Source organism: Corvus brachyrhynchos, unplaced genomic scaffold (genome assembly GCF_000691975.1).
Source record: "Corvus brachyrhynchos isolate BGI_N302 unplaced genomic scaffold, ASM69197v1 scaffold94, whole genome shotgun sequence".
In the NCBI taxonomy this organism is placed as follows: domain Eukaryota; kingdom Metazoa; phylum Chordata; class Aves; order Passeriformes; family Corvidae; genus Corvus; species Corvus brachyrhynchos.
The window spans coordinates 2,009,898-2,037,770 of NW_008238330.1; the positions used below are offsets into that span (position 1 = coordinate 2,009,898).

At 39.4% G+C, this 27,873-nt stretch overlaps 1 protein-coding gene across 7 annotated transcripts in view; it reads left to right on the forward strand.

The window, feature by feature from the left end:
• Nucleotides 1-27,873, forward strand: part of HECW1 (HECT, C2 and WW domain containing E3 ubiquitin protein ligase 1) — a 200,993-nt gene that overhangs the window by 78,015 nt on the left and 95,105 nt on the right. For 4 of the 7 annotated variants that reach the window (XM_017734636.1, XM_017734637.1, XM_017734634.1 and 1 more), the window contains exon 5: nucleotides 19,259-19,337. In XM_017734636.1, coding sequence (XP_017590125.1) covers nucleotides 19,259-19,337 — 79 coding nt within the window. The remainder of the gene's footprint in view (nucleotides 1-19,258; nucleotides 19,338-27,873) is intronic. The other 3 variants (XM_017734635.1, XM_017734639.1, XM_008633834.2) reach the window with 1 other exon arrangement.

A 27,873-nucleotide genomic window follows, 5' to 3' on the forward strand; every position in this document is an offset into this window, starting at 1 on the left:
GCAGGAATTACTGCTTGATAAGCTGCTGCTATTTGGTGGTGACTGATCGCTGCTGAGGACTTCCTGCTGTAAATATTTGCATTATGTGCTGTCACGTCAGAGCGTGGGCTGCCGAGGAGTGTTTGATAATGAAGGATTCTGTTTCATTTCCATGTGCTGCAAGACGGGATTTTATGAGAGTGTGCGTGTACAAGCAGCTGTATCTCTCATTCTACTGGAAGGCTGGATTTTAAAATCTCACCTGTGTCTTCTTTTTCACTTCATGTCTGATTCTGTGATAAGTGAGCTTTAAAACTGTCAGTGTTTCTAGGATATTGCTATGGAACAAATGTAACAGTCTGATTTTGAGGGTGTAGGTATAATTATACTTCAAAAAACAGCAAATGAAGAGGGAACAGAAACTTCTAGTGGCTTCTGCACTGTTCAGCAATTGAGGTTAAAAAAAAGTTTATGGAAAACACAACATCAGGCTGCTGCAATTAATCACAGCAAAGAATGCAAGTCAGGTACATCTTTAACAAGTGTAAGCAGTGTACACTTACAGGTACTAAAGGTTCAGCATTTCCAGGGTGGGAAGCAGCACTTCTCTGGAAGCTATGGGTATGCTTAGGTGACTGTGTATTTGTCAAAAGTGAGCAGGAGAATCCCCCTTCCTTATCTTGAGCTGAGAAGTAGCCAGAGCTCCCACAGCTGCAGCTGCCTTCCAATACAAGGCAAGGAACAGCACTGTTAGTACCAATATTCTATATGTCTCCCCCTCTTACCTGCAAAGGAGATTAAGTCATTCAGGAATGAAAAAAAAATCAAGCCAAAATGAGCAGGGGAAATGACTGGAAACATTCACTCAGCTGGAAGGAAGCAGTCAAATACAAAGTTCTCTCTGCCAGCATATGGTCCCTTGCCAATGTAAAAGGGCCTCTAGCAGAAAATTTATCTGCTAAGAAACAATTGCTGAAAGAGAGTGGATTCCCTGATTAACCATTTGAGATGAGTAATTCTGAAAAAAGTAGCTGATCCATAAGCTGTGGAAAGAAAGTGACCTGTGTGGGTTTCTCATCTATCAGAAGTACCTGCACATTTAGCGTTGTCCCTGATAACAGGATTTCTTTCACAACAGCAGCAGTGCTGTCCACATTCTGCCTGCCTTATGTGCTTATACATTGCCACTGGTGTAGGCTAACATAATGAAGTGGTATAACATGAAGACACAAGTCTTTGAATTTAAAGAAATTACTACACTGACTGGGGAGTTGCTTTAGCATTTGAACAGACAGTTCTGTATGCCCATGGTTTTCTGTAGGCATTCAAGAAGCAATTTTGTCATTGTGTGCAGAAGAACATTATGGTGTCTGGAGTTAGGGAGGTGTCATAGCTCACAGAAGCTGATCAGAGAAGTTTAGTAGTACCTCTTAGAAGGGAATTGACAAAGATTTTATGTGCACAGGGAACACTAGCACTTTCATGTTACACAGTTCTGTCTGTACTCACTGTATACTTGCTTTGAAATGTTCTAGAGAATGGATACACCAGCCATTTTACAGCTACAGCTAACATTCATTCAGAGGGAAGGGCAGGTTTCCTGGCAGAATTTGACCCCACTAGCTATATAATATAAGGGAATGATTTTTGACATCAGAACAACCCTCAGCATGCTTCTTACATCTGAAAAATGTCATTATTTTTTTCACTTCCATGTTGTTTCATTATAAACCCACAGTAGTGTTTTACAGCCTGATTTGGTCATTCTCAGTTCATGTTCAAGCATACTTACTCCCATGAGCAGCCTCTTAATACTTGCACAGTTGAGCCCTTAGTTCAGTGTAATTACATTTTTGGTTATGCTTTTCTATATCCTAATTATCACTGATTCAAAGAATTTGAAGGTTAATGACACGTCCAAATTAATTCTTATTGCCACCTCAGTAACACAGGCTCTTTTTCAGTATCCAGTTATATAAAGACTATTGTATTTACACTGCAATTACCCTGTCATGTAGTGAGCACTTCATTTATATGAATTAGTGGAGTTGGAAAGCGTAACCAGGATGTAATTGGTCCTCTGACTGCAGCGTAACGAGTGTCACTGTGTTATAAATAATAACCTTTCTCTTCCTTTTATTAAAAAAACCTACACTCATTTTAAATAGGGATGGTTGAGATTTTCTTTAAATATTAAGAAAACTTATTTGTAATGAAGGTCTCTTCTGAGTGCAGTCCAATAATACTTGCTTTTACAGTTCTGATTTAGTAAAGGTCAGGTGGAGCATCTGGTGAAACCCCACTGACTTTACTGGAAATGTTTAATTATTTTCTTTCATATTGGCAATATCTTTCAAAATGTAATAGAACTGGCAAGTAGGGTCACTTGCATTTTCATTATGACAGATTTCAGATATGTCAGTGGCTAAAGTAAGAAATGATCCAGGTCCATGCTCCTGGTGGCTTTTTTCTCTTATCTTGTTATCGACTGTTCAGCTTGGTGTGGTTGAAACTCCTATTACCACTCATTCATAGATTTACACCCCTTTTGAGAGGTAAGTGTTCATAATTTATTATCTAATAAGCACAAATTGAGCAAGGGAGGTACAAACAATTTTCTTTGTGAACACTGATTTCCTGAGCAGCAGCCCATAACTCTCAACATGCAGGTATGCGTGTTTTTATTGTTCCACCTCAGGAGGAATGTCTCTGCTTTCCAGCACACAGCTGTTTGTATATTTAAATGTAATTTAATCTTGCAGTCTTCATAATTCCTGATTTATCCATATGAAAGACAAGTTATTGGATCATCTTAATGGAATTTCAAATACAAGTACCTAAAATTAATCTTGGCATCAAAAATCAGAATGGATTGGAAAAAAGATTATGCAAGAAATGCTCCCAAAATACTTCTCAGTGTTTTTTCTGCCCAAGTCCACATGCATATTTCACGCAGATCTTCAAGGAGTGCACATCTAGGAGAGAAGGGGAAGAGCCTCTTCCATGATGCGTGTGGGATACGGGGCAGCAGGTGTGCAGGGGTCAGCGCTGCACTTCTCTGGAATGTAGTGCTTGTTGCTGAGGAGGCGCTGGCTATGCTGCCTGGGAACAATCAGCATGGAGTGCTGTGTCAGGAGGCAACTCTGCACATATTGCTGCTGCATTGACGGCCCTTTTGCATCGTGTGGTGAATCCAGGTAGTATACGAGAGCATGAAAGAACTACGCCTATATATCAAATGTATCCCTGGCAGAGTACCAGGTGCCCAAAGCAGGGAAAGGCTGTGTGCCTGTGCAGGCAGGGTGCCTGGGGCAGGTGTCCTGTTCAGTGCACTGAAGAGTGGAATGATCTGAAGTGGAAGTTGTCGAGGTCCTGACATTGTCGTCTTAAGTCCTCTTTTACCACTGCAGGCATGCTTAAATTCCTAGTAGCTTCACACATGATGCACTGCTGTAGGCATAGCTGCAAGGGATTTAAACAGGAAAGAGGTGACATAAACAGGAAAAAGCTGGCATCTTTTAAATTACTAAATAAAATAATTCTGTGAGTGTTCCTCCATCAGACTTTTTCCTATTGTGGTAGTCCAAATGTGCAGTTCTGCAGATTTAAAGCAGAATAGGACAGAACAAAAACCAGGGTTAATGCTACCATTTGCAGATTCCATTAAGTTGTTGTCCATTTCTTGCCCTTTCATGGACTCTAATTAAGCAGCACTAATTGTGGAGCTGGTGAGCCATCCCTAAGTACCACTGGCCACAGCCTAGTCTTCACTTTGCAAGTCAGTGGCACCAATTTTGGGCTTCTCCCTGTTGCCTTAATTTCTTTGTATGTGTTGTTTCAAAGAAAACACTTGGGTCAAATTTAACCTTACTGGTCATCTGATCCTGCATGAACTTCTAAGTGTAGATTTAGAATTATTTAATTGGTAGACTTGCAATACAGCACAGAGTTGAAGTGAAGAAATAAAAAGTATGACAGATGGGAACTGGAGTGATTTTATTTCAGCAACACCAAGAAGACCATTACACAAGCCATTTATTTGTTAATGGGTTCAAAAAGAGCCTGGTATTTCCCAGCCACTTGCTTTTGGAATGTCTCTTGTTATGGTCACATAATAGCCATAGTAATGTCTGCACATCATATTGCTCCCTTCTGTGGTTTAGTAAATTATGGAGAGATCAGCAACTGTTCAGCACACTGCACTGGTATAATTATACTTGCTTTGGCCTTTTACATTCTTAGATGCTCTCTCCTGCATCTGGTCAGATTAATGAAAAACAGTACAGTTCCTGACATTACACAGTGGGTCTGAGGGCAGATATTTTAGTTTTTGAAGGGGGAAGGATTTGGACCTATGGAGTACTTCAGAGTTGAATGTGATAGAGTGCTGAATGAAGGAATGAAGCACCTCCTGCTTCCTCCCTTCTAGGAGTTACTTGCGGTGATAGGGCATTAACCTGATTGTGGGTGAGCACCAGATAAATTACCAGGGGTAGTTTAGACTACATGACACAGCTTTCCAGCGTGTTTCAGTTCAGAAGTTGCAAAAAGATATCCTTTGATGTTGCTTTACAAAACAGATTATTTCTGCCCTTTCTCCCTGCATTTGCCAGTTTGATTTGTTATTGTCAATTTTGTACACATTGATTTAAATCTCACTGGACGCACTAGAGGCCTTCTAATTAATTGAAAAAGAGAACATTGTGTTCTACCCATTTTTCATGTGTTTTTGACTATTATTTAGTGAAAGCACTATTTATACTTGGCACAATCTTAATTAAAAAAAAAAAATACACTTCTCACTCAGAAAAAGAAGGAACTGAATGTTGCCAGGGTGAATCCAGTATCCAGCTGGTCCAACACCAGAGACCGTGGAAGCTATAAGAATCCTGCGTGAAATCCTCTAGGTCAAATTTGGTATGTCTGCAGTACTGCCTGATGGGGCATAAAGAGTTAAAGACCAGGGTTTGGTGTTCTGTGTTCCATTTTCTTTCCCAGACTGCTTATCCACATCATGACTTGCCCTAATGTTTTCACTAGCTGTCCTTTCCTGCTGTGCACTGGACCTGCATAGAGAGGCAGCTGTTGGAAAAGCTTGTGTCCCTGTTGTAAGTGAGAGGCTTGATGACTACAAGTCATTGCAGTAGGAAAATAATTTTAAGCTTGTCAATTGTAAGCTTTCTGTGTCCCCACACAGAATTTTTCCCTTTGATTAGGCTTTACAAGTAAAAAAAACCACCTTTGCTTTCTTCAGTTTTTGCATTTACCTTTGTTCAATTTTGTTGTCTTCTCCCATGTTCCAGGATTAGCAAGCATAGAGATAATAAGCTGTTGATCTCTCCCATCTCTGTATCAGTTAGCACTGCTTACAGCATTAGCATATTTCCTTTTACTGAAGTTCTTCTAAGGTACTTTAAAAGCGTGTGTGTCAGGTGACACGATTCTGATCTGCATCTTCTCTTGCACAATTTTTAATACTAAATTAAATTCTTGTTGAAGGCATAAGCAGACATTTTCAGAATCTCTTGTAATTCTGCTAGTCATGAGTTGAAGATCTTTATGTGTTTATATAGAAATACGGGGAGAAGAAATTCTGAGTGTGGATAACAACCTCATGGTTTTGTGTAGAAGTCATTTCCAGTCATGTTTCTGGGAGAACATTGTCCTTTCATCAAGACAAGAAGCCCGTGTTGTGGTTATCGTTAAAATCATGCTGACACTTTTTCAAGACTGTCTGACTTAATGTATGAATTCTAATTGTTCAGATCCTAATTTCTAAATGATGACCCATCTTTAGTACCTGCAATTTCAAGCTAATTTTTCCTTTTTTTAATGTCTTGTTCAGCTTTGTTATATAGCACTGCTGTTGGTCATCTTTATATTTCATCTCAGATGTGGGTGGCAATGTTTTACTTCCTGGGTATGTGCTAAAAATTAATGTTTTCCAAAAGGGTTACAAATTCTCAAACAAAAGTTGTTATCATAGACTTTAATCTGCTATTAATTCCTATTAGTTGATGAGACAAAGCAGAAGACTTAATAGTAAGTATTAGCTGTGCTGAAAAGCACAGCGGTCAGGTTTCTGACTGACATGTCCATTCAGGAAAATTGGCATATTGAGCCGTGCTGATTAGTTTAGAACAAAGAAGAAATTACTCATGTTGAAGAAGGAGGGCAAATATTAGCTGAGAGACAGCTGTTTGTGTGGATAAGCCTTCTTAAGATGTTAAATAAATTTTAAAAGGTGTTCAGGGAAAAACATGAACTCACTGCTTATCCGAAGCAATGAATAAAATCCCAAATGGCTCTTTTAGAGCTTACAATGAATGAGGCAAAATAAGTAGATGGAGCTGGGACAGTGAAGGCACTTGTTTTGTAAAATTCTTATGATACTTCTGTAACAATACAAAAATATGGAAAACAGGGTAAATACAGCAGAATTACTGTCTTACGGTTTTATTTTTAAAATATCTGTGATGTTTGTAAAACAGTGTTAGGATGTCAGAGGCTCATCTTATTTAATGAAGATGGTCTTTTGTTTAACAGTATCTACTGCTGTGTCTCAAACACACTGCCAAGTGAAAAGGGAAGAGGAAGGCTAATCTGCAGGGAGAGATGATAACAAAGGTGTGGCTATGGGTTTTAAATCTCTTGGTGTAGAATATGATAACCTGAAAGCCAGATCCACTGAAATAATAGAGATCTTTCTGCCTATTCAGTTGGTCTTTCTCTCAAAGCCTGGGTAAACTATTGCACAAATACAGGCTAAATGCAAGTTTTTACACTGTGTTTCTTTGCGTGGCTATTTTAAATTACTTACTGCTATAAGGCATGTCACTGTGGACAGCTGCTTTGGAGTATCATGCAAAGTTCAAATAAATTGGTTTGGGTTGTGGTTTTTTGTTTGTTTTCTTTTCTTTCAGAAAAGAGCATGGGGACTTAGCTGTGGTTTCTGTCTGAGGTGTCCTGAGGCACTGACCAAGCTGCCCATGGTCTGTGTTGCAGCCAGAGCTGTAGCCGGCAGGCTTTCAGATGGGAGGGAAATGTTTAGGACACACAGATGAGAAATGAGCTAAACATGTAAGTGGTGAATTTGCTGAGCAAAGGCAAAGTACAGTTTTACAAAGCTTTGATGCATAGTTGACCATACTGATAAATTTTTGGGTAGGTGTACAGATTATAAAGTCTCTGAACAACCCACAAATGTAACACAGATTTTAGTGGAATCGCATATTCCTAAGATAAAGTATGCTGTGTTCCCTGTGGCCAGCTGGAAAGCTGGCACAGTGGGAGGAAAGCCAAGAGATAGGTACAAGACCTCTTCTTGTGTCCACACATCTGTATCACATGTATCTGAATACAAGCCAAGGCATGAACTTAAGCTGAGATGGGCAGTTGTGTGCCCAGTCTCTCACTCAGCAATTTTCAGCACATTTCAGCAGCTGTCATCTACCAGCATGCCTGTTTTCAAGCACTGCATGGATTTCTGTACATCAGAGCAGCAGCCAGACAAACAGCCATTCATGCAGAGGGAAAGAAGGAGGTCATAAAATTCATTGAAGCCAGATCTGTAGCCTGCACTGAACCTGTGTGTAGCTCCACAGTGAAGTTTCCTATCTACCTACTACAGCTGATAGATGCCAGCAGTTTAGTCCTGATTGGATTTTCAGTAACCAAGGACTTGCCAGTAGCCAGTGTAATGGAGAAAAATAACTTTGTTTTCTTGAAATATCTTTCTTTTGTTTTCTTGTCTGCTTTCCTTAGTCCTGGAAAGAAGAGGGGCTGGGAGGAAGATCTGGGGAGAGAACAACATTATTGTAGTTTTGCAATGCATAATCCTTTATAAAAATAGCCAGTGCTTAAGATCTCTTCTGAAATAACTCATACCCTCAGATAACCTAAAATCAGCTGGTGTGACTGAGGAAATGACTATGAGGTAAAGTTGCGCATATTTATAACTGGTGGATTTGTAGGTAATTTTGAATGTTTGTGGAATAACTTGGCGGTTGTTTCAGTAGAAATACCGTAAGTAGGTGATAGAGAGGAGCAGGTGGTGACTGAAAGCCTGAAAGTTTTTCAACATCCCAACAGGCATCTGCAGGTATTTGCCCTATGAGTTTAGTGTGCATGTATGTCCATGTGCACATGCATGCAAGCCCTATCATGATCATGCCATCCTTTGTTTTATCTGTGTGGTGAGTATATCTTGGAGTGCCTGTACTTAACTTCACACAAATCTGTGTGATCCAAAAATAAATTTATAATGTTGCATTGGGAAAAAGTTATGATGGGAGACAGTTAAAAAAAAGAAAGATGCATTAAAATTTATGTATCAAGACTTTATGCAGACTTTATGCTTCACAGTTGTCTTTTAGGTTTGCATTTCCTGATTTCTTGGAGCTTGACAGGATAATCATGTTCCCTTCACATAGTTTTGTTGATGGAATAAAGTTATATAACATTACATACTTTTCTAAAACATTTTTTCCTGTAACTATTACTTGGACCTCTTTTGTTCTCAGGCTTTATTACAAGTGGGGAAATCGATGTAGGTCAGTATGTTATATATCAGCAGATGTGCATAAGAATATTTCTTTAATAGAATTGTGAACACTTTGTTCATTTTTAATCCTTGAATCTCTTGAGGAACATTTTTCCATTTCCATTAAATATCTGAGGTCTTTCTTCCCTGGCTGGCTAGCTGAGTTCTCAGGTAAGCTTGTTTCCATCTGTACTGAAAGCATGCAGCATCTCCCTACTCAATCATTTTAAAAGGAGGCTTAAATTCTTACATCTGTAAAGTCTGATGGAAAGCAACTAAATTGTTCTTACACACTTCCCTTTTTAACTGAACCAGTCTGATTTTTATTTACACTGAAATAGCTTTTGCCCTTATGCCTGTGTGGTAGGACTTCATGGTGAACCTAAGTTTAAACCACATTAATTAGACCACATGTTGATATTCTTAGCAATGGACCACCAGCACTGCTCATAATCCCTAACTAACCCTGGGTAATTGTTAAACTTCAGTTCACAAAATGCATAATGGACTATATCTCGGGTACCAATTTGTGGCTTTTGACTGGCAGACTGAAACTGTACTAGGACTGTGACTCCAGAGGTGAAGTGTTTAACGGCAACCAAGGGCTGTTACCATACAACTGATTCAGCTATGTGGGAATATTTAAAACATAATACCAGAAAAGTCTGGAGGTGCCACTGTTGTCAGGAAACCCTGGTTTTTAAAGCAGCCTATTTCTTTCTCTCGTTTTTCCCCAAAGGATCTCACTTAACCTTTGTCATAGGCAAGTTTGAAAGCTGCTGCTGTCAGGTTGGAGTTCTAAGAAAGCTGTAGTGATCACTGTTGAGGTATTGGGATTTTTATGGTGCTTGGCTTGGGTGTTTTGAGATGTATCTGAAAGGGCTGAAGGGAATTTTTTAGGATGTAAAGATCTGGAATTTTAGAAATAAATTTCTTGCTTTCCTTGTAGCATCCTCCACTGCTTTTTCCTTTGTTTTCCACTTTTCTTCTATAGACCCTTGCCTTTTTTCCTCTTTTCTGGTTCTACTTTTTCCTTTTCTAGTATATTTCTTTCACTTTTTTTTGGGCTTCTTCCTTTCAAGGTTTTGAAGAGCTTCTGGATTAGGAGAGGTCTAGACTGCCTGAAAAGCATGCTGTACTCTGACCACAGCCAGCCTTTAGGACCACTTGGCTGCCTCTCAGACAGGTGGCTGATAACTGTGTGAGCCTCACAGTGCGGTGGTCAGAGCTGGCAGGAGCACCCAGGCATGTGAGACATCTCCTCCTTTGCTGTGGGGCTGAGCTGTGGCTTTGTCAGGCTTAGCTTGCAGGTCTGCTGGAGTTAATGATTCCTCTGAAGTGACAGCACTCCTGCATTTAGTTGACACCATTTTCCCCTCCTGTTGTATTTAATGACTTTATGTTCAGAAGCCTTGCATCCAATATGCACCAGGCCAAATACTTCACAAGGCTTTTGGTGGCAACTGAATTGCTGTAATTAATTCATCTGTTACTGGAGATCAGATTTTGTAAAAGCTGCTTCTCCCCAGAAGTCGTTGCCATACCTCAGGTTTGCTGTAAAGCCCTGCCACGGTCATTTTCAGGATGAGTCTGGCCTCTGTTTTCTTCATCCTTCAGACTGGACTTTACATACGAGGAGTGGCAATAGAGCTGGATTAATTTATTCAGTCTTAAGGGAAGTCTTACATGGAATGTTACTGCTGCCTTTAACTACCTAGTGGGATATTGTAGGGAAGGAGGCAGACTCTACTCACAGCACAGCAGGTCATAGACACAAGTTGCAACAAGAGACATTCTGATTAGGCTTCAGGAATATCTTTTTTCTCAAGATGGTAGTCAAACATTAGAATGGGTTTCCCAGAGTGCTTGTGGGATCTCCTTCCTTGGAGATACTCAGAAATGAACTGGACAGGACCCTGAGTAGCCTGCTCTAAGTTTGACCTGTTTTGACTGAAGGGTCAGGTGACTTCAGGAGATCTCTTCCAACATTGTTCATTCTATGGCAGTTTGATTACAATCAGTATTCCCACAAGCCCACTTCACTGGGGAAGGCTGTTGACTTTTTAAGGCCTGCTGTTCTAGAAAGCAGCAACCTAAGGAAAAACAAAACATCAAATGCTGTGGACAGCAGAAGCCAGTTGAAAAACGAAGGCTATTTTTAAATAGAAAATACTAAAATAAAACAACCACAAAACCAGATAAATAGCAAAACCAGCAAACAACAACAACAACAAAAAACAAAAAAAACAAAACAAAACAAACCAATGGGTTTACCAAGGTGAGATAAGCAGTTTCTGCTGAGTCTAAGGGATCTGCTAAAAGGAGAAACAGAGTGTGAATGAGGCTGCATTAACTAAGTGAGACTGTAAATACTATAAAAGATTTTTTTTTTTCTTCTCAGCTTTGTCCTTTCTGTGGCATCATAACTAGAAAAATGCTCTGTGTAGTAAAATGTTTTATTAGGAATTCAGCAAGTTTGAGAGACTTTAGAAGTAGCACAGATATTTCTCTACTTTTAAATTCAGTCTATAAATCTACAGCCACCTCATTTCTGCCCAAAGTAGGACCCAAGGTTGAAAGTAAAGTGTCTGTAACTCACTTCTGGAAATAAAGGTATTCACAGTTGAACTGGTATTTGAGGCATTCATTTAGAAGAATGGGCATTGTTTGCTGCCTAGCTGCTTCTTTTATACTGCAAAGGGTCATTGACTCGGTTCCCTTGTCCACACGATTTGACAGCATGACTAATGCTCTGAGCCCTTCTTCAAACATAGCTTAGCTGAAAGATAGGGCTCTCTCCCTCATGTGTCAGCATTACTCATCTGTGCACTCGTCCCATCCAAACTATGTTACAAGACTGAGGAGTTTCTGAAGCTGTAGTGAAGGCAGCTGCTGTCTGATAGTTTCCTACCTTCCAAAGACATCGTGGATGTGTCAGTGTTTTCACTATATTTGCCCTATGTTTTGGTGACTGGTCATTTCTAGGCAGAGAGAAAAGGTGTTGGCAGCAATTTTTTAATTCTCCATACAAACAAAGTGTTTTCATGAAAAGGTTGAATTTGAAGTCTGTGGGGCAACTTTTATGCAAAATTACATGATCCAATCAGTGTCCAGTAGGCCTCTTCATCTGTCAGTGGTAAAGCTCCCAGTTATTTCAGTGGCTTGCAGGATATCGCTTAGCTGTTCCAGAGAGGATAATATTTACAATCAGTTCTTGCTGTCAAGAGTGCTTAAGCACATAAATACTCTATGTATGGACCTGTCAGGTTTACAAGGTCAATCCTGTTCTGCATTAGGCAGCTCCCTGGTGTAAATCTGATCATTACCTCAGATTTTCTTGTAGGTTTTTTCAGTGGATGGTGGTAACACTGGGAAGCACAAAACTGTTTAGCAACCACAAAAAGCCACCTTCTCTGCTAACTAAACCAGATTTTGTTTTGAACATTGGGGCTGTAAAATACTGTCATGTCTTAGACCACTTACCTTGCTGAGAGACTTCTTAAGGCTCACAGGGTCATTAGTGTCAAATAGCATTCAGTCTCAGAACCAGTGTGGGGGCAGTTGCTGGGATATGCTGTGGAAAATGGCCCTCCCAGAAGTTTGATAGGTATAAGTAAAAGATCTGCTGCTTAGATATAGTCCAGCCATCAACCCAGAAACAGCAAACCAAAGCCTACCACATGCATGTGTGATTGTCTTTAAGTATCTGAAAATCTAAGACTTTATTTAAATTAAGTTTCAAAGAGTGATGGAAGACCAGAATCTCTAATCAGAGCTTTTCCTCTGCTGCCAAAGGATAACCGAAGTTTATTAGGCAGAGCTGTTGATACAGTTAAAAATCTGAATTTAATCAATTTTTGGAAGAAAAAAATATTGGACTCTGTGGAAGATACTGGTTTCTTGCCTCAGTCCTTGATTTTGTTTTAATTGGAAGTGTTTGCTCCTAACATCCTTATTTGAGATTCTGGTTATGCTGAAAGAGCATTCTACACACACAGGATTGGTAAGGGAATATGAAATAGCTTCATGCCAACATGGAAACCTCCATATACTTGGTATGTACTCTCACTGGATGTCCTCTTGTCGTAAGCCTGTTGATAGTTGCCTTCTAGAGGACTTCACTGATTATACTAAGCAGCAGGGTTTTTTCCAGTGTTTTAGTTTGGCTGCCACAGTTTGTTATCTGGTGAAAGAATTTGTAACATTTTCCATGGGGGGAAAAAAAAATTTACTCACTTCCTTGCTACCTATTTAAGGGGTTTCGAGGACAAAAGTTTTGGAATGAAAAGCTTCTGTCTTCTGGGAATAAATGAAATAATAAATAAACAGTGCTGCAGGATGGGGCAAAAAGTGTTTTCTGCAGAGAAAGGGCAATTGTCATATGCCCACAAAAGGCAAGTTCTCCACTTAATTAGGGAATGGCATTGAGAAGGTGGTGTATTAAGGCTAGAATGCTCCGACAGTGGCACACGGGGAGGCCTCTGTGTGTGTGGTCACAGTCCTTCAGGGATGTGAGCTGGCGGCAGAGTGCCCAGCAGGAGTTTACTGCTGGAGAAGCTGGCAGCTGTTTGGAAGCACCTGATAGAAAAATACCACGGTGCCAGCACAATGGCTTAGCTGCTGGAGAAGCTGGCAGCTGGTTTGGAAGCACCTGGTAGAAAAATACCACGGTGCCAGCACAATGGCTTAACAAGCTAACAGGATAAGTGGAATATATTGCATTCAAGAGCTGGATAATTCTGTCAGCAGAGTGGAGGTTGCAGCTGAAGCACTGCCACTAATTAGGGGTAGATTTTTCAAAGTGGTGCCTGGGATCATAGACATAATTCTGTCAGTGGCAGTCAGGGAGCTCAGATCCGCATTTGTTCCTTTCAGAATTCACTCCTTGCATCCCAGAGCAGCTTCTTCACTGGAGAAGCCAAGCGATGGTATAAAAGGAGGCACTCAGTCTGTGTTTGCTTAGTCAATTTATTTTACAAAACAGTTTATTTTTAAATTCAGCACCTGGCAGGAAATGGGAGTTCACCCATTTGCAGATCTACTGAGGAATTCCCTCTCTAAAGAAGATGGTAGAATATGAAGTGTGAACTCAGGATGATATCTGATATTCTCTTACTGTGATAAGATGCTTCACTGCTGCACTGTAGAAAATGTAAGCCTTTTTCCACTTGTTTTGGAGAGTTGACCTAATGTTAAGCATTCAGTGAAGTCAAGAGTGCACTAGTAAAAGCCAGCAGAAATAGGTTAGGGGAGAATAAATTTTTGAGGACTGTTCTGGACTCCCGTGCCATGTACACACAGTCTATTAAAACAATGGCTCCAAGCTGGTGTAAACTGAAATCAGCAAGGCTGTTAATCTTACTTATTTTGCTTTAAATCTGCTGGCAAGTTCAGTAGTCTTGAAAAGCAGAGAACAGAGAACTGGAGCTTGAAGCAAGTGTAGTGCAGGCAGTGACTGGATAGCCTCTCTTCTGCACTGCAACATCACATCTTTAGCTCTGACACATCTAGCAATACCTTTTCTGTTTGCTGATGCACAGTTTGGGGCTAAGTTGAGGCTATTTTTCACCTTTGATTTGAATCAAGCACAGGTTGCAGCCTTCCCTTTTTGCAGTGCTCTAATCTACTGCTTTTCATCCTCAGAGCCAGTGTGTACAAACAGAAAGTATTTTGCTGCTTTATGTTTGTGGTTTCCAGTCTTGTTTCATTGTAGACTTCCATCTTGATTATAGTCTGGATAGTACTGCTTGGAAGTGTGAGCTCTTCTGAATACTTTGATATGTTCTTAGATCTACTTTTTAAAAGAAAAGCTCTTGTGAATAGATAGTATTGCCCAGGCTAGAGCTTTGCCAGTTTACAGTACCTGACTGTTTAATCTGTGTTAGATATTACTGTAGTTGCAATCTGTGCCATCAGTGTAAAATATTCTAGGTTTTAATTAGCGTCTTGTAAAATTGGAACTTGATTATATTGAGCATTAGGTCATGCCCATGATGTTCACCATGATATAAAGTCAGTGGAAGCAAACAGGTAGTGCAGCACTGATTTTAATATCACTGCAATTTCCTCTTTTTAAATGGAAGAAATACTGGCCTATGTGAGGTAATTTATATCAGTTAAGTCATTCTGTTGCCATTCTTTTGCAGCAGAAGCTACTGATACAGAAGTGCTTTGGCTGTCAGTGAAGAGTAAGATTACTTAACCTAAGTGTTTCTTCTACTTACGGGAAAAGAAAATTCTCTTAGCTTTGTTGAATCTCTTCATGTGAGCACAGTGGCAAAAATGTCCTCTTCCTTCTGGTGAGGAAGAGTGCTACAGAACACTAAGACATAAGAGTATTTTCCTGTTCTATGTGTGGGAAAAGGAGTAAGTGCTTGTATTTGTCAGCTGTGCATGTCTAGCTGTGGTAGATGCATGTAATAAAATCATATTTATCCTGTTTTGTATCATCAGGACTTTAAGAATAGTTAAGTTGTGCTGCACGATAGACAAACACGCTAAAAGGAATTTAATGCTGCAAAGGAGGTTTTGCCAGCATGCTGCACTGTTACTGGTCACTGTGGTGTCCAAAAGCAGATTTTCTAGTACAGCACAGTTACAACAATTAGTTTGTTCCAGACCTCTATTTACACTGTACCTGTATCCAAAAGTATTTGCCTCAGCATAACCTAGAGCAACAGGGAGGCTGAATAGGGGCAGCCTAAGTGTGCCCTGTAAGCCACTTTATTTTCAGGGGCAAGAGCATTGTCCTTGTTACTCTTCTACATATTTAGGTAGGCTAGTGAAGGGAAAGGTATTTTAGGAGATATTTTTAATTAGTTGTGAGAATCTCTGTTTCTGGCTTTCTGCTTAGACAAATGTTTAGTTATGTGCTTGGAATTTTGCCTCAGCAAGAACCGATGGACTGTAATACTGTGGGATTTCTCAAAATGATTTTTTTTTTTTCATAACACATACCATGGCTGAAGAGGAAGGGAGTCTCAAGGGCACCCTTTGCTAGCATGAAACCTGCCTCCTTTCTCATTCAGGGTCACATAACTTCCTTCTAGCATTTGCAGGAACTACTCACAAGGAAAAGTGATTCCAGGACAGGACTATTATTTTTAGCTTTCAGTCACCTCCTTCAGTCTTCTTTTTCTCTGTATGGAAAAAATGAGAAGCACTACCAAAGCTGTACCATTTCCTGAGGTCAGCAAGTCCCAACAGGCTTCAGTCTGGCCTCAGGTACCTTCCCATGTTTCACAGTTAATCACAGTCAAATGCTGGTAGTCGTCTTTCGCCTTGCTTCAGAGGCTGGGAAACTATCACAAACCAGAAGATTTTACAGTGTGTGTTTATTGGAGAATATTTTAAAGGAAGTACAGATGCTTCTCTGTTTAAATGTATGTGCTCCCATCAGTGGCAATGATGCTGGCTCCAATTGCATGCAAGGAAATCAAAAGGAGGTTTGAACACAGTTCAGGAAGCCTTTGGTTTTTGGAGAGAGATTCAGCTAGGCTTGAAGTTGCAGCTCATGTCCCATCTTCATGTCTAGATACAGCAGAAGCATGTAGTAAAAGCATATTAATTCTGTTTTGTATCAGCAGGACTTGTAAAATAATTAGGCTGGGTTGCACAATGTGCAAAAATGGCATTATAAACTAAAAATATCAAGCTAATTCAGGCTGAGCTCTCACTTCAAGGGCATAACAAAGCACAGAAGTTATTGAGGAAAAATCACATTTGTTCCTTTTCGTGTGAAGGACTTCAAGCCCATAGGATGTCAAGTGATGAGATGAATGTTGTCTGTCTGTCAACTAACTGTGTTTTAAGTGGCAGTTGAGAAGATAGAGGGGTTTTTACCTCCTGCTGACTAAATTCAAGGTTTACTTAGAGTGACGAAACTCCCAATGTAATTATATTGCAGCCACTAAAACCAGTCTGGATTTCCTTCACGATTAATGGCAAGCAGGACAGTATGACCTGTGCATGTCCCCATCCCAGGCCTCAAGATACTGGGAAACCCAGTTGATGTGGTGGCTGGAGAGCACTGGTGACCACTCACCCTCTTTTGCTCTGCCCTGCATCAAGTGCAGCCTTGTCCTCATTAACTGGGGACAGTCTGGTATTGCATTAGAAAGCAGTGAATCCAAACTGCAGCAAATAGCTCTTCTTATTTTCAGAAAATCAGACTTAATGTCCCCCTCCCTTCCTTCCCTGCTGTTCCTTCTGACTTCTTGAAATGCCAATATTAAAATGTAATCACTTTTATGGCCTTCCTATTACCCTTCCCATTCTTAGAGAGAGGATGTTTGCTGGCTCCCGAGCCTGCTCTGCCATGACCCATGTCACGGGTGAGAAGGTTCTGTGTATGTGTGAGGAGAGTGGCAGACCAGTGCCTTCAGACCACTGGAGGATGAGGAGCACAGGTTTGTGATGGTAGAGCTACACAGGAGGCTCAGTTGTATGAAGTCTTTAATGGTGCATCCCAGGTCTCAAACCCAAGGACAAAAGCCTCTCTCCTTCAGCCTTTCTGCCATGCACTCCCTTTCTCATCCACCTGGCCAAGAAGAAAATTGGAAAAACTTCCAGCAAGTGTTGCATTTTGCTAAGATTAAGTGCTAGGCATTCTCAAAGTGGCTGGCATGCTGATGAAGTGCTGCAGCTCAGAGAGTTATGTAGGGGTCAGCTACCGAGGATGGAACTTGTTTGCACAGCAGGGCTGGCTTTTAGTACCCCTGATTGCATGGCTGAGTGGTGAGCCCTTGACAGGATGCTGTGGGGTGCACCTGCTTCACAGAACAGATGGACCCTTCAGGAGCAAATAAACTTATTTTGTTGTTGTTTCACTTACGGGACTGTATGTGTTATTACTCCCGTTGTGTAATGGCAAGCTTTGCCTTCCAAGTTTGACCATGCTGAGGATGCTTTACCTGTATCAGGATTTGTGACAACACTCTATTATAACTGTCTCCATACAGTTTCACTAATGTTGATAAGGCCCCTGAAGGATCATTTAATGGCAACATATTTTTAAGTTTTGGACAGGTTTGCAGGACCCCATCAGATCTACCCCAGTTTGTTCAATGTGTAGTCTGCTGAACTATTCATACTGGCATGATGTATGACATACTTGGCAGGTCTGAAAAAAACCCAGAGTAATGTTGAAGGACCGGAAAAAAGCACATTTTCCAAATGTGCACATATCTAGAGTGGTTGGCCCAGTTATTATCCTGGACAAAATCATGAAAAGACCATAAAAATAAGCATTAAAGGGTAATGTGTAATTAATATCAGGCAGTGACATAGTATGAAAAATACATGTTGAAAAGGAAATGTCATTGTTTCTTGATGGGATCACAACTTTGGCTGGTAAAGGTTGCTGAGTTCTTGTCATAAAATTCCCATAGACACATATATTCTGAATTAAATGTGTCTCTATCCAGAAATCAGTGGTGGCTTCAATAAATATATTGAAACCTACTTTGCTGAGAAGGCCAATAGTGCAATTGCAACTAATTAGCTGTGATCCAATAGGGATGTTTCTACTGGAATTTATTCATAGTCCCTCTCTGCTCAGTACCTTTTATCCCATTTAGATAGTCTGAAATAAACAAAATGATTATGACTAAAAGTCAGGTCCAGCAGAAACCATTATTTTACAAGGATGTCTAAATTCAACCCATACATTTCTGATCTAGGCCTCATCTGCGTCTGCTTGCTTAATCCCTGCTAGCTGGGCTACAGTACCCACTTGCCCATGTTTTGCATTATCTGGGGGCAGAGAGCAGCTTGTTTTCTAAGTTAAGCTTGACTACACAATATTTAATATACCGAGCAATGAGTCATAGCTGAGTGGGATTTCAGTTACTGTTTCCCGTCAGAAATTGGAACTTCACTGCATAAATGCTGTTTTTCTTTTTTGGCTGAAAGCTGAATGGCAAGAGTGACACGGAGCTGCTGCTTCCCGGGGGCAGAGCAGCACTTGGTTTGACTCCAAAGTCAGTGGGAAGCAGTACTAGTAGCGAGATGGCATCTCCTGTGCCCTGCTCAGGGACTCCGCGTGAAAACTACTGGTGGTGGGTTTCTCCTGATGCCCCAGACACTGGCCCATAGGTGTACTTGCTTCCCAGTTCTGATCACAGCCAGAAGGCAGCCTGGTGCCTAATTTGCACAACAGCAGCTCACCAATAAACTTACTGAGCCAAGGACTGACATTAAAAACTGAACTGTGGGGTACAAAGAGTAATCAACAGATTTTTTTTTTTTTTTCCCCAGCTCACCCTCAATGTGTATTGTTAGCAAAATTCACAGTAGGTTTTTATGCAGGGTACTAGTAATCTCTCAGAAGTCTTTCTCCAAGGTATGCAATAAACTTTCTGGAACAAGATTTTCCACACAAGTTATAAAGATGGAAGTTGTTTCAAGAGGTGATAGCCACATCCCCATCCTTATGTACTACTTTTATCTCCTGATTAATAAGTAGCTTCTTTTTGGGTGAAGAACTGCTATATTCAAATTACAGTAGTATTTTTGCATCATTCTGGTTTTTTAAGAGAAAGCTTCCAGGAAGGGATGACTTAGGCCATTAATGGTTAAATGATTACCTAGATAAAAACATTACTTTGATCTCTAGTCATATAATTGATTCTTGGTTGTAAAACTAACTAAGAATCTGTAAAAAAGACAGTTACTAAGCAATTGCTCTGTTTGAGAGTTGTTGGAGACTGCTCTTTCTCATAATTCTTTATCTTCCAGCAGATTTTTAAAAGCATCACCAATGAAGACTCAATCCAGGGACAAGGAAGTCGGAGACTGATAAGTTTTTCATTGTCAGGTAAGTCACTGCTGATATGAAAGTTTTAAGCCCAAAGAGTTGGGGATTGAAGTTACTAGAACCTTAAATGTACATGTGTGTGTAAGTACGTCTGTGTATATACTTACGCATGGGTTCTTTTTCTGTTGCTCTAGAAGTAATGCTGAGGTAGAGAAAAGATATCTATGATTGTTGCCACACTCTTTTCCTTCAGTGAGAGTTATGTGCTATAGTGTCTTGTTCAAGTAGAGTTTTGGGGCCACATTAGGTTCTTCTGTTTACAATTAAATATGTAGGTCAGGGAAAGCAAGATCAAAGGCATGTGCTTTACTTACAGAGGAAGATGTGGTTTGTGGTAGTACTCTGTTCCTTGGAAAGCACGTTCCACAGTCATGGTCTGGACATGAGGCAGATCCATGTGCTGTGGTGCAGAAGCTTTCTCTGTATTGCTCAAAAGTGACTCTCAGACTTCTGGAGCCAGAAGATTGCTCTCACTTCTCTGCATTTCGTGAAGAATGCTCAGCCTCATTACTTGGCACATCACTGCAGGTTTTAAAGGCTTAATATGTTTCCATGTAACAGCTATGAACCATTTGATCTGGCTTTGGTAAGAACAATCTGTAAATCATGTCTGTAGACAGAAACCAGTTTGTCAAAAGAGAGTGGTTATGAGCATGGCTCTCATTTTGGAGTTTTATGCTTGCTGGTTGGTTTCCATATTTTTTTAGCTCTTGGAAGACAGAAGTGCTTGACTTGACTTGGAAATTCTTTGAGCAAGTAGTACACAGTAAAAAAGTTACCCTAGTTCAAAAGTTTTACAGGCATAGACCTTGAAGTTTAAAGTCCTACTCTTGGACAAGCATCTCATTGTATGATTGGGTTTGGCCATATGATTTATTTCAAGCTTCCCTCTGTTAAGCATGCATGTCAGTGCTTTTCCTAATTAGGCAGACAGTGTGGTTCTTGAGAGGTTGTATAGGATACATGGCAAATCAGACTGAGATTGGGTAGGGCTTTTTAACACATGGTGCTTTTGCCAAGTTGCACTCTGGACATCCACCCATCAATTGATAAAACCACAGGTTTAGCTCAACAGAAATAAAGAAGTAGACTTAGTATTTTTTAGCGTCAATAAATAATCTTACACAGAAAATTTGGCCCAGAACTAGTTACAGTTTTTCATTCTCTCAGATTCTTTGGCCTAGTAAGCCAAGAGGTGTCAAGAGTAGTAATTTGTGAGACTGTTAAATAATGTGGTCTCAGTGGGCCCTTTTGTAAACTAGAGTATCTAATTTACAGCTTGATATAAAGTATACAAAGACTATACCTCATAATACATTTGGGATATCTTATTCCAGTGATCCACAAGCAATTAATCTGCATATATATCACATCCATATTAACAACATCATCACAGCCAGGTATTTGAAAGGCTTTGATAAACTAATTTGGCAATTATTTTATCAAAAATCTAAGTTATCAAAATAGTTCCATTTCAGTCTTTTCTGAAATTAACAGATTAACACATCACAAGGATTTATTTATTACTTTCTTAGTCAACACCACAACAACAAAATGTTGTCTCTCTCAAAGCAAAATTATTGCTAATCGTATCTCTATTATGCTAGCTAATAAAATGCAAATCAAGGCAGACCTCCCAGAGGCATTGGAAGGAACTGGGATTCCTTTCCATTTGCACTGCTATCTCAGCAAAAAGTAACCTCTCTCTTGTCACAAGTCCTTTTGGCTCATACAGAGTTTTCCTTTTCAATATCTGTATTTTGGTATACTGTCATCTTCAGTCATTATTAACTAATAATGACTGTATTAGTTAATACAGTCATTACTTAAAAGTTAGATTTCCAAATTATGGTTGATTTAATTGCAGTTAAAAAAAAAGTGGCAGGGCATTAGTGTGACTGGAGCTCGTTGCACCGACGCAGAGCCATCATGCCCTAAGCAGTCTGTCATCTAAAGAATGCAAGAGGAGCTATGCCTTCTGCCACATAATTTTTTAAAAAGGAGAAGTTAGTAGAATGGGAAAGAAAAATCTCAAAGGAGGCCAAATCCCAAGAAATGCTGAACAACATGAGTGCATTTCCGATGACTTGTATTGCTTTCTCTACTGCTGAGACAGTCCAGTGAGACCCTGTGTTAAAATGAACTGTGTAGAAAGAAACAGGGCTTTTTTCTAAAAAGCTGTTGACAAAGTGCTTTATTCTTTCTGTAGTTTATTGAGTATTTGCTTGGACAAAATCCAGCTGGTTTCACTGGAGGATTTTTTTGAGAAAAGATTTCTGGATTGAATAAAAATGTCAAACAATGAAGAAGGTGTAAAATGATCCTTCAAGGCATGAGAAGATGGCTAGCTTCTTGAGAATGGAAATAGCAGAGAGTTTGCACATGTCACTAGGAGGGTTTTTTATTTCATGTTTGCTTCCTTGAAGACTGGAAGTTGGTTCTGTGTAAGACTGGTTCAGATTAATAGGTTCACTGGCAACGGTGATCTCAAGGAAGATAATTTCCCATGATTAAGCTTCTTAATCATTTTTATGATGACTATTATTATAGCTTCCATTATTTAAAATACCAAGAGAAATATTTTAAGCCTAATTTAGCTAGACTGAAAAAAGCCTTTAAGTAAAGCTCTGCAGTCCACTTTGCTTTTACTTTCCAAACTTGCCTTTTCCAGTCTTACCAGTGAATGTCACACTTCCAGGAAGATGGCTGAAAAGCATCAGAGGTTTCCTGCATGAAGTACAGAAGGAAAAAATGCGCTAAGCTTCCCAAGATATACATCACTGCAGCTTCATGGTTTAGCAGCAGTGTAATGCATTTGCTGAAGGCCCTTAAAACCAGTCTTGTTGGCTGGTACATTTAGAAAGTGTTATCATGAGATTTGCATAATATGCCTCCTAGCTCAATGTTGCATCAAATAACTTCTTTCAGGTCTTAATATTTCACATATCTCATGTGTTTGCACACTTTATTTATAAATGTTCTTGGGGAACAAATGGCCAGAAAATCTGAATATTTCACAAACATTCAGGCATTTATCCTCATCACAGCTCTCTGAGAATGTTGTTAGTTGCTTTTGTGTAGCTTTCAGACCAGGTATTCAGGTAATATCAGTTACCTGATATTACTTGATATTATATAAACAGTTGTCAGTTTATAGAAGAGCATAAATCACAACTGAAAATAGTATAAGGTCATTATGACAGGAGTTGGTAGCATGAAATGCTTGTTCAGGAAGCAGATATATAATGCACTTTATTTTCCAACAGTTTTTTTAAGTCCCAGTGACTGTCTTTATAACTACTAATCCCATTACTTTTTCTTACTTATAAGATCTTGTGTCAAGGTGAGGTAGCTTTTTAGCACCTCCTGTACACCTTGTGCCTGCAAAGTACTGCCAGGCTCTAGACAGCCAGTTTGAAAGGCCTCAGAAGGCTTTGAATTAAAGTACTCCATTATCCTATTTAACACAGGACGCCTTGCCCCATGGTGGTGAGCTTTGTGTGAGTGGCTCAGACGTATCTCACAGACAGGTGTGTAGTCAGTATCTGAGGATACCAAGATGGTACTTTGCTCCAGTGGTTAATCACTTGCAGTGATAAAAACACCCCCTTGCTCTGATAAGCTGTTCACATTAATGGTTCAGACTTTTTTCTGTGTTTTCCTTCTTGATGAAGATGATTTAAAAGGTAGCCTGTCTCTCTGACATTTTGTAATAATTAATTCCACTACTCTTTTTCATTTATTAATACAACTATTTTCTTCCTAATACCTCTGCTGCCCTTCTTTTACACAAATGAGAAATCCTTTTGTTTTTCTTTGAAGCATTTACAGCTAGAAAAAAATATTTTCTCCTCTTTTTCACTGTCTTTAATATTTTGTCTGGGAACCCTGTGACAGAAGCATTTTGGTTTATCTGATCTATTTAGTCTTTTTTTTTAAATCTCAGACCTTAAAATACCTCCTTGTGCAACTAAACTAGCCTTTTTTTCTGCACTTTATTTTAAAAGAGAAGTGAAGTCTGTCTATATGTCTGTAGATTTCTAAGAGCAGAAAGGAGCACTTTATTTAACCTCTTGCATATCATCAGTTACAGAATCTCATTCGGTAGCTGATGAAGTCAGTCATCTGTCGTACTTTAGGCAGTATCTTTCTCAATTCCCCTGCATTAGTTTGCTGTGTTGGATTTTAAGACTTCCTATCATTGCACATTACTGTTTGATTTCTAAAATTCCTTAATATTTGCTTCTTGAAATCACATTAATAGCAGATGCAATACTTCTGCGAATCCATGCTCACTTCCTTCCAATAAAGTTTGGTATCATACGCTGCTGCATGAGTCAAATTGGCATTTCAATAAATGCAATATTCCTGTGCTCTTACTATTGAAATGTTGGTCCACTGATAGTAACTAAAAGAGCTTGTATTGCTTTAAAAGCACATGGCTGAGAGGGAGTACCTATGTGCCTCCTGTTGAATCTTGAGCAAGCAGTTTTGTTGTTCCTTGTTTTTAAGCCATTCCTGTCTCTTAGGTAGCTCAGCTCTGTAGATGAACTGCTGCCCTCTAAGATAGGTTCTGTTTGTTCTGTCCAAGGTCGGCAAAAGAAACACTCTACAAAAGGAACAGTGACATATCAGCACCCTGACAATTACCTTCCTTCATTGGTAGTCAGTCTAGATACCAGTTCTGTTCAAGTATATTTTTTCAGTGTAAGAACCCGAGTTGATAGCTCTTCAGGAATTCACAAAGGAAATCTGAAGGGAAATGCTGGAGCTGTCCATTGACATCCTAATTAGCAACTCTCTTGTGGTGATGGATTATGAAGATGGTTTGTTATGCTTTGATACATGACCTATCAGGATCTCAGTAAGATGACAGTATTTTATATTTACTGCCATTAATGAACAGATCATAGAATGAATTCCGTTTTGGTATTCCTCAGGCTAGATCATAATCTAAATTGACTGTGATCATTGCAGTAACACTGGGGCTTTTCCAGTGTCCTGTTAACTTCATTAGTTCTGCTTTTAGGTGTGTTCTGGGCAAGTTTGGCCTAACTTAAGATGTCTTCATTTTCTCAAGGGGTCAGATGGCTCATGAGGAATATGTCTCATTTCCTGGTCCTGAGATCGTGAGGCTAGTATGCTAAATATGAAAAATGTGAATTCAGTGGGTTGACTATAGAATTTCTTAGGGTTAATAACTTCTGCCATAAGTGCCAGTATAGATACCTGCAAAACATGAATTGTCGTCACTTGGATGGTGCTTGGGAACACAAAGGACATTCAATACTTGGCATTTTTTGGAAGGAATTTGCCATCTGTTTTAGAGTATCAGTATCAGTTTCTCAAAACTAGTAGCTCTGCTACTTACTAGTCTTTGACCCTTCTTTTGGGTTGTAGACTCTGGGTACTTCAGTGACATAGAATATGCACCATCAAGTGACTAGATGGACTGAGTCTTCTTGAGATACATCTATAAACAGCACAGAATAGCCTTGTGTGTTATTTCTAGGAAAATTCTATTGGCAAAGTCTTCTCATCCCTTGGGGAGAACAGCTTCCAGCTCCCTTAACTTACTTCTGACATATAGATGACCAAAGTAAATGTAATTAATTTAGAAAACAGACTGCTCCAGGGTCTGGTTCTCTATCTGATTATCCATCCTTTTCTGTCATGCTCCTATATGGAGCATGGGTCTGGTCAAATACCTTGCTATGTCTGCAGGGAATTGAACTAACAACTTTATGGTAGTTTTGCTCTTCGTTACTGTCAGAGAATCTCCTTCCTGAGCGTGACAAAACATGACTCTTCCCTGAGCTTTTGAAAGTTTAATGACTTGTACTGAGGCAAAATCAAACACTGTAAAACACAGATGTGTTCTAGCTGTGTTGTTGGAATTGACATCCCCACCTGGCTCCAATAAATACACTGGTTCACCACAAAAATAAGAATCTCCATCACTATCCTGTCACCAGTGCCCCAAAGTTTACGATGCTGCATGGCAAATAGCTTTGCCAAATGCTCCTTTATAAAGCAGACAGGGGAGTCTATGGCGCACCTTAGGGATAGAGGGTACATGCATGCAAGTGACCTAGTGTAAAGCTTCCTTAGGTCAATCCAAGCACCTGGAGATCAGCATATATGGAAAGAAAGCTCTGAAGTTGGAACAAATTCTTAAGTCACATGGGGACAACAGCAGGCAGCAGTTAGTACAAGACATTTTTCTCCAATGAAGAGAGCCTAGCTGAAAGAGGATGCATGTACTTACAAGTAGTGCAAGTCTGTGGCAGTGAAAGGCTGTAATTACTTGTCTTTACCTGGATTCCTTCCTTCTGTCATCTGTCATGAGACATGGCCTGACATTTATTAGACTGTTACATGTATATAATCTCTTTCACACTAAAGTGTGAAATGAGATACTGCCACATGGTGTATAACTTTTTATTTAAGAGACTGGATGAAAATACACCTTTGCAAACCATAGAGCAGTTATCTTTGTAGCATTTCCTCATATGCCTCCAAGAAATGTGCTATAAAACTACAGTGTACAGCAGGGTATGTCCCAGCCTTCTGGAATTCATTCATTCCACCAAGGATTTAGCTTCAGACCTTCACTTAAAAGTTTAGTATCTTCTGAACCTTTTTTCTGAAGATGATAGAGAAAAATATTTGCATTTGGGAAGGCAGAATAGCTGGGATTCTTCTGTTGGGGAGTCACACAGGAGTGGTAAGAGTTACAACAACAAGTTACAGCAGATAGGTACAGGATGTACACATAGCTTTTGCTTCAAATTAAATGAAATTCTGGTTATCTGCAGATATCCATGTAGCTTTATTAAGAGCTTTTTCAGTTTTGATGCTCTGTTTTTCATGGTGATGAGAATTTGGGGTGAGATATATAATTGGGATATTTTTCCTTGGGAAAGCTATTTCTGCTATTTCTGTTCATACTTCAGACAATAAAATTGAAGTTTCCAACTGAATTTTTAACAAAATTTGTTGTATCATGTAATTTCAGCAAGAAAATTACACAAATAAAATTTCATGCTGTCTGCTTAGCTAAATTACTTTTTTTTCCTCGTCCGAATACAAAAATGAGATTATTACCTGAGGTTAGGAGTACCTTCATCTTCATGGCTGTTCTCTAATTCCCATAACTGGAAAGAGGCTGGAAGGTCATCATAAATGTATTTTCTTTATGATACATGATATATAAATATCCATAATTGAGTACTAGGTATTTTCTATCAGTAGACAATTTCTTTACTCAGTGGTACCCAAAGATAGCATGCTCTCTCTTTGAAGGAAAAAAAAAAAATCAGAAACATATACAGCAATGAATATTTCAGTTTCAGACTCTTGAGGAAATATCAGAGAGAAAGAAAGTAAGATCCCAGAGGTCTTTCTCTCCTCTCATATGTTAGCAGCCTGAACTAATACACTGCTGACCCTTATCATTCATACTGCTTTTTCAATCTTGGTTTCTATTTCTTGAATGCATTTCTAACAGTACCACTTCCAAAGCAAAAGAGTTTGCCATATAGGATTTCAGCACGGCTGTTAGATGAGATACATGCTGGTTGCACAGAGATTGTGCACTCAGAAAACAAAAAAGGGGGAAAAAATCAGTGCTATCTGTTTGACGCAGATAGTTTTCTTTGTGTGACTTTGTGCATTTCTAGGACCATGGCAGTACATAGTTTCAGCAAAGTACTTTCAAATAAGCTCTTAGTAGTGATGTCCTGTATTTTTTTTTTCCTTTTGTTAATTGTTAGATAATGTCTCAAGAATGAGATTCTTAAAATATAGTCTGTTTCATGACCATCTGTCCAACAGCTTTTGAATATTTGCAGCATGAATTTTGTGGTGGAATAAATGATTAAAACCAATGGAAAGAAAAGCAATTCTTTTTAACTTGCACATTTTATTGTGTTGGATATTACCATATGTTAAGGAAGCAACATATAACTGGGTTTGATATAGCTATTTTCTGGAAAAAATATTGATGATGGTGTGCAATATGTAGGATTTTCAGATTCATCCAAAATATCTGCCTTGAGGGTTTTTCATGGTCTCCCACAACCTGCTGGAATAATTGGGTTTTTAATCAGAAGAGAATTAGAAGACCGTGAAAATTAATGTTTTCAAAAACTGCCTAAAAGAAAATATATGTGCTTAAATTGAATGTTTAGGTATGCATCTAAGCAGTTTTGGAAACCATCTTGCCTAATACTTTTTATCTCTCCAATACAGCAAGAGAAAATAGGCAGAATGCAGTACAGTGCTTATAGCCCAATGTGAAATAAAGCTTTAAACAGAGGAAAATCTCCATGCAAAGAGTGGTGGAAAATAAATTAGCTACTGAACTCGCTAATAGGAATAAGTGCTTATGTGTTCCAAAGAAAGCTTAGAAGTGTATCTGAAAGAGGAGAAGACCGGAGGGGTTCAGTCTATGTCTGTTGAGCCAAAATTAATGATATACCAGCAGATTAGTTTGCATTTCATTGGCTCCACAGGGACAGATCATAATGGCCAT